General features: G+C 47.4%; 1 protein-coding gene across 1 annotated transcript in view; it reads right to left on the bottom strand.

The window, feature by feature from the left end:
- Positions 1-7,715, bottom strand: part of LOC125460617 (FYVE, RhoGEF and PH domain-containing protein 5-like) — a 102,308-nt gene extending 94,593 nt beyond the window's left edge. Inside the window, exon 1 of the mRNA XM_048548274.2 lies at positions 6,253-7,715. Within this exon, the coding sequence (XP_048404231.1) occupies positions 6,253-7,634 (1,382 nt within the window). The 5' untranslated portion in view covers positions 7,635-7,715. The remainder of the gene's footprint in view (positions 1-6,252) is intronic.
- Between the last annotated feature and the right edge of the window lie 5,130 nt (positions 7,716-12,845).

The raw sequence follows: 12,845 nt of genomic DNA, 5'->3' as shown, positions 1-12,845 counted from the left end.
AGAACAATACAGCGCAGAGCAGGTCCTTCGGCCCTCGATGTTGCGCCGACCTGTGAACTAATTCAAGCCCCTCCCCCTACACTATCCACTAATGGATGATATAGACATGAATGGTCCAATCAGACACTAATGAACACCACTGACATTAATGAACTGAAAAAGATTGAGTTAGATACCAATGAATTAGACAGACTTTAATGAACAAGTCAGACACTAATGAACAAAACACTAATTAACAGATGAGACACTAATGAAGGAGACAGGCACTGATAAATGTAACAGGCACTGAAGAAGAAACAGATGATAATGAATGAGACAAACTTCAATGAATGAATGAGACACCATGAACAAGAGAGATACCAATGAATGAGAGATGCTAATGAACAAGGGTGAATGATTGGAAGGGCTGAATGGAATGACTAATTAGACACTAACAAATGACGCAAACACAACTAACAAGGTACAGTCAGACACTAATGAACAAATCAAATACTACTGAATGAGGCAGACACAAATAAATGAGTCAGAGACTAACGTATGAGACAGACACTTTTGAACAATGCAGATACCAATGAAAAAGACACTCATGAACACGAAAGACATTAATGAATGAGTCAACAAACGCTAATGAAAAAGCTAAATGCTAAGAACAAATCACACTAATTAAGAAATCAGGCACTAATAACCGAGACAGACAGTAATGAACAAGACAGATAAAAATGAATAAATCAGACATTAATAAAAAGATGAGCCACAAATGGATGAGACAGACATGAATGGACAAATCAGAAACTAATTAATGAGACAGACAATAACGAATGAGACAGGCACTGATGAATGAATTAGACAATAAGGAATGAATCAGACACTACTAAATGTCAGACAGAGATTAATGAATCAGACACTGATAGATGAAACAGATACCAAGACCCATGGCACCTTCCAAAACTATGGCCACTAATATCTACAAGGGCATGGGCAGCAGATACGTAGGAACACCCCCACCTGCAAGTTCCTCTCCGAGTCATTCACCGTCCTGTCTTGAAATTATATCTCCATTCCTACAGTATCACTCTATTGAATGAATGATATACAGATGAAGGAGATGGACACTAATGAACGTGACAGAAACTGATGAACAAATCAAAGACGGATGAACAATGCAGACACCAAGTTCAATGAAGAGTGCAGGAGGGCATGCCTGGAGCAGCACCAGGTATGCCTAAATATGAGGTGTCAACCCAATGAATGTACTAAAGCCCTAAGACTCAGGGTAGTGTCCCAGGCCCAACCATCTTCAGTTGCTTTATGAATGACCTTTCTTCCATCATAACATCAGAACTGGGGATGCTCACTGATGACTGCACAATGTTCAGCAACATTCACAATTCTTTAGAGACAGTCCATGTTCACATGCAACAGGACCTGGATAATATCCAGGGTTCGGCTGACAAGTGGCTAGAAACATTCTTACCACAAAAACGCCAGGCAATGACCAACTCCAATAAGAGACAATATAACTACTGTCCCTTGACATCACTGATTCCCCCACTAGTAACATTCTGCTGGTTACCATAGACAAGAAACACAACAGGGCTTGCCACATAAACACAGTGGCTACAAGAGCAAGTCAGAAGCTGGGAATACTGTGGCAAGTAACTCACAATCTGACTCCTCAAAGTCTGTCCACCATCTACAAGGCACAAGTCAGGAGTGTGATGGAATACTACCCACTTGCCTGGATGAATTCAGGCCCAACAACACTCAAGAAGCTTGACACCATCCAGGACAAAGCAGCCCTCGCTTGATTGGCACCAGATTCACAAACATCCACTCCGTCCACCACCAATGCTCAGTAACAGCAGTGTGTACTATCTATAAGATGCACTGCGGAATTTCACCAAAGATCCACAGACAGCACCTTCCAAATGCACAGCCACTTCCATCTACAAAGGTAAGAGCAGCAGATACATGGGAACACCATCCCCCTGTAAATTCCCCTCCAAGCCACTCACAATCCTGATTTGGAAATATATCATCATTTCTTCACAGTCACTGGGTCAAAATCCTGGAATTCCTCCCTAAAAGCATTGTGGGTCAACCTACAGCACATGGACTGCAGGAACTCAAGAATGCAGCTCACCACCATTTTCCTTTGGCCAACTAAGGACGGGCAACAACTGTTCTCCCAGCCACAAAATTCATACTGTACAGTTGAATTAAAAAAAAGTCCCATTTCAAATCTGTGAAAACTAACACCTCGGAGGGAAATGGCAGCAGATACATAGGAACACAATCATCTGCAAAATAACCCCCAACCCACTCACCATCCTGGCTTGCAAATATATCGCTGTTCTTTAACTGTGCCTGGGACAAAATCCTGGAATTCCCATCCTAAGGGCATTGTGGGTCAGCCTATTGCACAAGGGCTGCAGCGGCTCAAGGAGGCAGCTCATCACCACCTTCTCGATGGGCAATAAATGCTGGGCCACCGAGCGACACATCCTGTTAGCAAATTTTTAAAAATCCATAACTTCATATTTCCCTACATTTTAAAAAATTCATTCATATGCTGAGTGTGTCACTAGCTAGGCTGGCATTCATTGCCCATCCCTAATAGCTCAGTTGAGAGGCAATCACATTGCTGTGGGTTTGGAGTCACACGCAGGCAAATGCCAGGTTTCTCCAACAACAACAAGAACAACAACAAGAAAGTTGCTGGAAAAGCTCAGCAGGTCTGTGAAGGTAAAGGCAGAATTATCATTTTGGGTCTGGTAACCCTTCCTCAGAACTGTTCTGATGAAGGATCACCGGACCTGAAACATTAACTCGGTTTTTTTATGATGCTGCCAGACCTGCTGAGCTTTTCCAGAAACTTCTGTCTGTGTTCCTGATTTACAGCAGCTGCAGTTCTTCAAGAATTGATAATGAATTCATGGTCATCACTTAGACTCTTAATTCCAGATGTTTTAATTTGAATTCAAATTCCACCATCTGCCTCCCCTTGTATTCCATCTGCCAGGGTTTTGTCCACTTGCTTAGCTTGTCCGTAACCCTCTTGGTATCACCCTCTTCAATTGCCTTCCCACCAATCTTTGTGTCAACCACAAACTTGGCTGCAGGACTCATGCAAGTCATTAATGCATACTGGAAATGACTGTGGCCCCAACATTGATCCCTGTGGCAAACCACAGGCTGCCACTCTGAAAATGCACTCACTTTTCCCTCACTCTGTCTTCTATTAATTAGCCAATCCTCCATCCATGCTAATATACTACTTGCAGCACCAGGGGCTCTTATCTCATTAAGTTGTCTAACATGTGGTACCTTCTCGAATGCCCTCTGAAAATCCAAATATATTATGCCCACTGCTTCTCCTTTGACTATCCTGCTTTTTCCTTCCTTCCAGGAATTCTAATAAATTTGTCAGACGTGATTTTCTCTTCATTAGACCATGCTGTTTGTGCTCCATTTTAATGTGCATTCTGAAATGGTTTATTATATCATTTGTAATAGACTTCCAATTATATTTTCCCAATAATGGATATTAAGCTAAGTGGTTTGGGCAGACATTAATAAGCAAGACAGATACTAATGATTGAGACAGATGATAATGAATGAATCCATCAGAAATCATTAAGGGAGTCACTAATTAACTAGACAGACATTTATAGACAGGGCAGACGCTATTAAATGGTGCAGACACTAACAAATCAGATAGACAACAATGAAGGAATCAGGCAGCAGTGACTGAGGCAGCCACTTAAGGGTAATACTGAGCGAGTTGGACACTAATGGCAGAGATGCTAATTACCAACAAACAGTATTGTAGATCCACAGATAATACAGAGTGGAGCTGGATGAGCACAGCAGGCCAGGCAGCATCAGAGGAGCAGCAAAGTTGACATTTCGGTTTGGGACCCACCTTCAGACTCCAGCATCTGCAGTTCTTACTATATTTTAGACCCACAGTTTGGTTCGGTCCTCAGAAAATCTGCAAGTCTGCCTTTGGTCTGGTACCACACACCCTTGCTCTGAATAGGATCACACACAATAAAACCTATCTGTGGCCCATTAATCAGTGCATTTAAACAAAATGAATACAAATTACTATTTGATACAGTGTTTGAAAAGATCTGATTGGCATTTTTGTATTGACCACCTTCAATGAAGTCAATCATATAACAAGGTCATTACCCACCTCACTGAATTTTATGGCCTCAGTAGCATTCTTAATGGAATACTTAGCTGATTGAGTATTGCTGAGAAAGGATAATTCGGTTAAAGCTTTTTGTCTTGCACTCATTAGGACAATTCACAAGAATATGAAACCAATAAGAAATTCAACATTATACTGCATGAGAGGAGACAGCTGATTGGCTGGCAAGCAGACACTGACTAAGAGAGCTAACATTTTCGCAAATGCACTAGTTAACAATGATTGATAGTCAATTGCCAGTGGATGTGCACTGTACCTATTACAACCCAATGCAATATGTTACAGCTCAGGATAATGTCCTAATCAATCAGACTTATCCAGTTTAAATTCAAACAGGTCTGTTAGTTAACCTTCACTTAGCATTCTCCATGGCAACATCTCTACCAGAACCCACTTGCCAAGCCATAAGAGCCACCCCCACCAACCCCATAAGAGGAGAAGCAGGCCATTCAACTCCACAACATTCAGTAAGATCATAACCGATCCGATAGTCCTCACCTTCACTTTCCCCATAACCCCTCATTCCGTTGCTGATTAAAAATCTCCCTCTCTCGGGTTTGAAACTGTTGAATGACCCAGCCTCAACAGCTCTCTGCAGTGAAGACTTCTACAGACTCTCCGCCCTCTGAGAGATGAAATTCGTCCTTATCTCTCATTTAAATGTATGACTCCTTACTCTGACATTGCTCCTAGACTTTCCCACAAGAGGAAACAACTTCTTTACATCTACTGTCTACATCAAGAATCTTCATGTTTTAAGAAGGCTGCCTCTCATTCTTTGATGTTCCAATGAGGCCCAACCTACTCAAACTCTCCTCATAAGACAGTCTTTCCATATCTGGGATCAGTCTAGTGTTCCTTCTCAGAACTGCTCCAATGCCAGCATATCTTTTCTTAGGTAAGGATAATAAAACTGTTCACCGTATTCCAGTTGTGATTGATTACTGCGTTGTGCAGTTTTAGCGAAATCTCTCTCCAGCCGGTTCTGCTATAACGCATGGTCTGGCTACACAAATTGGCTATAACTCGAGAGACGAACAGGGGAATGCTATTTTCAAAACGCAAACTTGTGTTGGCTATAACGCGATTCCATTGGTGCGTGCTGACATCACACGATCGTTTCGTGAGCTTCGTCCTGAGCATGTGCAACGTTAGCACTGAAACAGTCTCCACGCCAGCACCACATGATAAATATGAACAACAGAGCAACTTCAAAACCTCCCCCCACCTCTAACAAGTCTTCTTTACATTTCTTCAAGGTAAGGTGTTAAATTTACTTTTATTTCATTATTAGACATGAATTAAATGTTTATTCAAACTGAGCTACCCTTTGTGTTAAGCTTTTGGCTAATTTTGGAGCGATTTTGAGTGATTTTTCTGGTGGTTTGCCCCAAACCTCGCTATTCCCATAGGCCCCAGTATTACTATAGTGCAATTTTCTATCATGCGACTTTGCGCAGGAACGCAACTATTGTGTTACAGCAGAACCGACTGTACTTTTATGCTCCACTCCCTTTGAAATAAAGGCCAACATTCCATTTGCCTTCTCTACCACCTGCTGAACCTGGAGGCTAGCTTTTTTTGATCAGCCGATGAAATCTCACAACTCCTTCTGTCCTGAAGCTTTCTGCAGTCTTTCTCTATTTAAACAATACTCTTTTCACTCCTCTGTTCTCCCTGCCCAGAGGCAAAACCACACATTTTCTCCTACATTCCACATGCCAAGTTTTTTCTCTCACTTATTTGGCCTGCATGTCCATAACCCTCTACAGTTTTTTTTTTGGGAGGGGTCATCTTGGCCTTCCACCTATTTTTTGGTCTCATTTGCAAATCTTGGGCTGTGATAATATTTACTTTTTTCATTCCAGTGTGTTTGTCAGGCATGTTTTGCCCTTCGCAAACAGTTGGAGCTCTCCTCACAGAGCGGTGAAGTTTTAAATTGGCATTCTAGCGAACCTCCCTAACAAACGCCAGGCAAAAAGCTCAAACAAACTGTGTCAGCTTTCATTTGCGGGGAGGAAGGAGGGGCTCACCTCTCCAGCTCCTGCTCCACGTTCTTGCGGCTCTCGAAAGGCCTGAAGTTGGTCATGTCCACATAGCCATCATTCTCCGAGGCGGAGTTAAAAGCTCTACTGGGGTCATCGAAGAATTCGGTGAAGGTCCCAGAGCGACCATTCCTCCTGGGCGGGATCTGTACATTTTCATAGTCCGAGCTGACGGCTGGAATGTTCTCATAATCAGATGTGTCGGCGTTGGGGAAGGAAATGGATCTGGGTTTGGTTAACGGGAGAGACGTGTAAGAGAGCCGTGACCTGTCCTCGAAGGATTCGACCCTTGTCACACTTCTGCTGAAAGGTTTTGCCGTCCCTTTCCTCTTGCTGTCCTTGCTGATGAGGAAGGTGGAGGGAGAGTCCCACACTCGGATCTTCCCGGATCGCGTCCTAATCTGCGGCGAATTCCCCAAACTCCTGCGGTCATGGTCAAGGACCTTGGCTGTGTCCAAGGCAGGCTTGCACACATTGACCTCGACTGCGATCTTATTTTCGATCTTCTTCCGAAATTTCATGGGCAAAAAGCGCTTGAAGGATGACTTTTTCTTTGCGTTCTGTTTTAAATGCTTATCCAGAGATTCGTTTTCGAGCAGGAGTGACGGCGAACTTTTGGTGATGGGCTTTTTGGTGATGCTGGCCAGTTGAAAGGGAGGAGGGATATCCACCACGGAGGAGGGACTAGAGGCTGCAGAGGTAGGGGGAGGATTCGGTTTTAGCAAACTGCCTGAAGATAGGGAGAGGTTATCTTCCATTCTCTCCCACTTGTTATCAGAAAGTCTCTCCGTTTGTCTGTAAATAGAAATGGACAGATTCTTCGCTTCGACAGAATATGAACGGGGATAGAAAGTATAGCGCCTGTGCTTTGCACTAAACTGCCTCATGTTTCCAGACACTTCACCGAATTTGCCATCTTCTCCTGCTGCTCCGCCTGCCTTTGGAAACGGGATCCCAGCCTCTTCCAACACGGTACCAGGCACTTTCACACTAACAGACCGTGCTCTTGTTCTCATGTTGTTCCAGTCATCGGTAATAGGGGTTTCAACACCCACCGTACCATCCGACTTACTCACTCGTTCCAAACCAGCTCTTCCCAAGCACAAAGGCAGCATCCCACCTCTTCCCTCACAGTCCTGTTCCAAGAGTCGCCTGCGTTCACTGTCAGCTGCAAACCCAAGGACACAGTTGGAGTCTACAGGATTGGCATTCTCCGCGATATTTTTGGAAGAGATACTGGGATCGTCCCTTTCAGATATCTCCTCCTGTTCTGCAGTTATAGAGGCACATGGGAATTCCACTCGTCCATCATTTTGTCCAAGTTCTTTCTTTTCATCCCAGGATTGAATGTTTGGTAACAATGTACTCATGTTCTTTTTCCCTACAAAATTCAGCAACTTGGATTTTCCAGTTAATGGTGTTCCAACACATCTGTCTACCTCTTCCCCATCTCCCTCAGGCCCATCTCCCCCAGGCCCATCTCCCTCAGATCCACCTCCCCCAAGCCCATCCACCTCTTCCCCATCTCCCCCAGGCCCATCCACCTCATTCCCATCCACCTCTTCACCATTTCCCCCAGGCCTATCTCCCTCATTCCCACCTACCTCTTCCCCATCCCCCTTGTTCCCACCCACCTCATCCCCATCCCCCCCAGGCCCATCCCCCTCATCCCCATCTCCCCCAGGCGCATCTGCCTCATTGTCACCTGGCCCAGGGTCATTTGCTAATCGCTCACCTTCTCCGAGCCCACCGGCAGTCTCTCCGTCTGCAGCATCCCCATCTATAGTGATTACAACCACAGTGCCTCCGGCTGCAGTGTCCTGGGCCTTCTCCAGCTCGTTTGCCCTGAATCCATCTCTGGCCTCCCCATTGATTTTGGCCCACACTGCCCAGTCTGCCCCATTTCCATCATTCACTAACCCTTCATCTGTGTCCTTGGTCTCAGCGACCTCCTCACCGGGACCCTCTTCGTCCTCCCTGGGACCCTCTGCAGCTGCCTCCTCCTCCTCCTCCCTGGGACCCTCTGCCTCCTCCTCCTCCTCCTCCTCCCCAGGACACTCTGCTCCTTCCTCCTCCCCGGGACCCTCTGCCCCTTCCTCGTTCCCGAGACCCTCTACCTCCTCCCTGGGACCCTCTGCCTCCTCCTCCCCAGGACCCTCTGCCCCCTCCTCCTCCTCCTTCCCCCCGGGACCCTCTGCCCCTTCCTCATTCCCGAGATCCCTTACCCCCTCCCTGGGACCCTCTGCCTCCTCCTCCCCAGGACCCTCTGCCCCCTCCCTGGGACCCTCTGCCTCTTCCTCCTCCTCCTCGGGACCTTCTGCCCCTTCCTCCTCCTCCTCCCTGGGACCCTCTTCCCCTTGCTCCTCCTCCTCCTCCTCCTCCCTGGGACCCTCTTCCCCTTGCTCTTGCTCCTGCTCCTGCTCCTCCTCCTCCTCCTCCTCCCTGGGACCCTCTTCCTCTTCCACTTCCTCGTCCCCTTCCACTTCCTCCTCCTCCTCCCTGGGACCCTCTTCCCCTTCCACTTCCTCCTCCTCCTCCACCTCCCTGGGACCCTCTTCCCCTTCCACTTCCTCCTCCTCCTCCTCCTCCCTGGGACCCTCTTCCTCTTCCCCTTCCTCCTCCTCCTCCTCCCTGGGAGCCTCTTCCCCTTCCTCCTCCTCCTCCCTGGGACCCCCTTCCTCCCTGGGAGCTTCTTCCCCTTCTTCCTCCTCCTCCTCCTCCCTGGGACCCTCTGCCCCTTCCTCCTCCTCCTCCTCCCTGGGACCCTCTTCCCCTTCCACTTCCTCCTCCTCCTCCTCCTCCTCCCTGGGACCCTCTTCCTCTTCCCGTTTCTCCTCCTCCTCCTCCCTGGGACCCTCTGCCCCTTCCTCCTCCTCCTCCTCCCTGGGACCCTCTGCCCCTTCCTCCTCTACCTCCCTGGGACACTCTGCCCCTTCCTCCTCCTCCTCCCTGGGACCCTCTGCCCCTTCCTCCTCCTCCTCCTCCTCGGGACCCTCTGCCCGTTCCTCCTCCTCCTTCTCCCTGGGATCCTCTGCCCCTTCCTCCTCCTCCTCCCTGGGACCCTCTGCCCCTTCCTCCTCCTCCTCCTCCCTGGGACCCTCTGCCACTTGCTCCTCCTCCTCCTCCCTGGGACCCTCTGCCCCTTCCTCCTCCTCCTCCTCCTCCTCCTCCTCCCCGCCAGGGCCATCTGTCCCTTCCTCCTCCTCGGGATCCTCTTCCCCCTCCCAAGGACCCTCTGCCTCCTCCTCTGGACCCTCTACCCCTTCCTCCTCTTCCCCGGGACCCTCTGTCCCTTCCTCCTCTTCCCCGGGACCCTCTGTCCCTTCTTCCTCCTCCCCGGGACCCTCTGTCCATTCTTCCTCCTCCCCGGGACCCTCTGCCTCCTCCTCCTTCCTGGGGCCCTCTGCCCCTTCCTCCTTCCTGGGACCCTCTACCACTTCCTCCTCCCCGGGACACTCTGCCCCTTCCTCGTCCCTGGAACCCTCTGCCTCCGCCCTGGGACCGTCTGGCTCTTCCCAAGGACATTCTGGTTGTTGTGCTGTAATGCTTACATTGTCTTCTTTGCTGTTTGCATTGTTACAATCATTGAATGAGGCAGGCAGTTCAGTTTGGCGTGTTTCCTTTGAGTCCTTTTCCTGGCCAGCCTCAATAGTAGCAATCCCAACACTACTGTCCTCGCTGCCTGCACACACCACAATTTGGTGCCTTTTAAGACAGTCCTCCTCTGCACAGCTGCACAGACAGCAAAGATCCGTACTTGTTAAGCCTCTGTCTTGTGGCTGCACGAAACCATCGTCCTGTAAAATTACTTGACAGTTACTGTCGCCGTACGTCGGAGTCCCGTTTTCGTGGTTTTTTGTGCTTTCACCTTCCCAAAGAGTATTCGCCTCATCCGTATCAGTCTCTGCGGTCTGTTGTCGTTCTGGATACATGACAGTGACTTTGGCTTCATCCAGGGTATCAGCAATAGAAAGTCCATCAATGTTCAGCACCTGCTTTGCATCAGCGAGTAACAATTCACCACCCGAGTATCCACTTAAGCTGTTCCCACATACAGCCAGCTTGACCTCAACCTCCTTGTTGACCAAGTTTGGTTTTGGGGCAATTGGTGGTTTCACACCCTTAGAACCAGGAGCTGGGTAAGAAACAGCACCTGACTTTGGGGTCTGAGAAGGAATCAGCCTTGAAACAGCCACTGACGCAAGTTGATTCTGGAGTTTTGGTTTGGGTGCCAAGGGGGGCTTCTTAACTTCTAGAATAAGAAAAAAAAACTTGTATAAGCCAAGTTGAACATTGCAGAGGTCACCCGCAAAATCTATGGCATAGAACGTCAACACTGGGCCCCATTACACAGAGTAATAACTGAGCTGACAAAGTGGGTTTAGGCAGTACAGCTAATGTTCTTTTCTGTCCATTCATGGATTGCAAACATCATTGAAAACATCACATATTTATTTCCTATCCCTAATTGCCCAGGAGAACCTACCTTTATGAACAACAGCATTGCAGGAAGCGTGTTCCGAGATTTTGACCCAGCATGCAGTGAAGGAAAGGTGATATATTTCCAAATCAGCAAGTTGTGTAGCTCAGAGGGGAACTGGCATGGGGTGGTGTTCCCATGTATCTGCTGCCTTTGTCCTTCTGTGTGGTAGTAGGAATGGATTTTGAAGGTGCTGTTGAAGTTTTCATAGTTAACTGAAGTTCATTTTGTTCACAGCACAGACTGCTGCTACTGAGCATCAGTAATGGAGGGAGTGGATGTTTGTGAATGTGGCAACAATCAAGCGGGATGCTTTGTCCTGGATGGTGTCAAACTTCTTGGGAGTTGGGGCTGCACCCATCCAGGCAAGTGGGGAGTATTCCATCACACTCCTGACTTGTGCCTTGTAGATAGAAGACAAGCTTTGGGAAGTCAAGAGGTGGATTTACTTCTGACCTGTCTCTTATAGCCTCTGTATTTATATGGTCGTCAGCGAAAATTACTGCAGATTCCGGAAGCTGTACTGAAAACAAAAAAATTGCTGGAGATTACTATAAATCAGGCAGCATCCATGGACAGAGAACAAGCTAACGTTTCAAATCTAGATCCTCTTCTCTGCTCTGATGAAGAGTCATCTAGACTGAAAATGTTAGCTTGCTCTTCTCTCCATGGATGCTGCCTGATTTGTTGAGATCTCCAACACTTTTTGTTTTCAGTATTTCTATGGTTTAGTTGAGCTCAGTTTCTGGTCAATGATAGCCCCTATGATGTTGATAATGGAGGATTCAGTGATAAAATGCTATTGTACATTAAGTGGTGATGGTTGGGCAGTGTCTTTTTGGAGATGGTTTTGCCTGGCACTCTGTGGTGTGAATATTACTTGCTACTTTTCAGCCCAAATCTGGATATTGTCTAAGTCCCCCACTTGTGACGTTATGATGCAGGGAAGGTCACTGATGAAACAGCCGGTTGGACCAACGATACGACCCTGAGGAACTCCTGCAGAGTTTTTCTGGAGCTGAGATGACTGACCTCCAACAACCACAACCATCTTCCTACGTGTCAGGTATGACTCCGACCTCTGGAGAGTTTACCCCCTGATTCCTGTTGACTCTGATTTTGCCAGAGCTCAATGCGACATTCAGTGTGAGCTTGATGTGAAAGGCTGCCACTCTGACCCACACGTCTGGTATTGAACTTTTTGCTCTGTGTTTGAACAAAGGCTGAATTGAGGTCAGGAGCTGACTAGCTCTGGCAGAATCCAAAACTGGACGCCAGTGAGCAAGGTATTGCCGAACAAGTGTCATTCAATGGCAACGTCAATGATATCTTCAATCCCTCTATTGATGAAGAAGAGTAGGCTGATGCTGCAGGTTTGGGAGAGTGGGGGCGTTCCATTTGTCCTTTTCTTATAAAGAGTTAACCTGTTTGGTTAAGTTAAACATATGTCCAGGCCCATGGCATCTTGAGGTGGAACTCGAGCCTTAACATCCTGACTCAGAACTAGGGACACTGCCATTGCATAACAAGACGGCTTTGTGATTTCTTTCTGCAGACAGGATAGATCTGGAAAATTTTCCACATGCATTAGCAGGGAGAAAAGGATACAGTTGTGGCTGGAGGAAACATTGAAACAGGCTGTCAGCAGCACCGAGAGATGCAAGTGAGAAAAGAACTCCAAAACAGACAGAGAGAGCTAGAATGAGAATAATTGGAGCTAGCTGCTGGGTCATTTTACCTTTTTCCTTTGCTGTCATCAGTTTAAAGTAAATAGTTTGAAAGCAGGCTTAAAGAATGATCGGACATCTCGGGTACCTGTGGAGTACTTCCCTGTGTCAATGGGAGCCATTGTGGCTGTTTCACATGGTCCAAATGAGCATGTGTGGGAAGTATGTCCAGCTGCAAAAGTGTGAGCTCCAGGTTTTGAAACTACAGCAGAGGGCGCTCTTGTGGTGCAGTGGTAGTGCCCCTTACCCCGATCGAGGGAGGCCCAGGTTCAAGCTCGACCTGCTCCTGGAGGTGTGTAATAACATCTCCGAAAAGGGTTGATTAGAAAATAAGCCAAATCAAAACATTCAAAATTTGAAACTGCAACAGGGAG

The sequence above is a fragment of the Stegostoma tigrinum genome, chromosome 11 (genome assembly GCF_030684315.1).
Source record: "Stegostoma tigrinum isolate sSteTig4 chromosome 11, sSteTig4.hap1, whole genome shotgun sequence".
Taxonomy (NCBI): Eukaryota; Metazoa; Chordata; class Chondrichthyes; order Orectolobiformes; family Stegostomatidae; genus Stegostoma; species Stegostoma tigrinum.
Note: the sequence above shows the minus strand (reverse complement) of the source record. Positions and strands in the feature narration are given on the sequence as shown.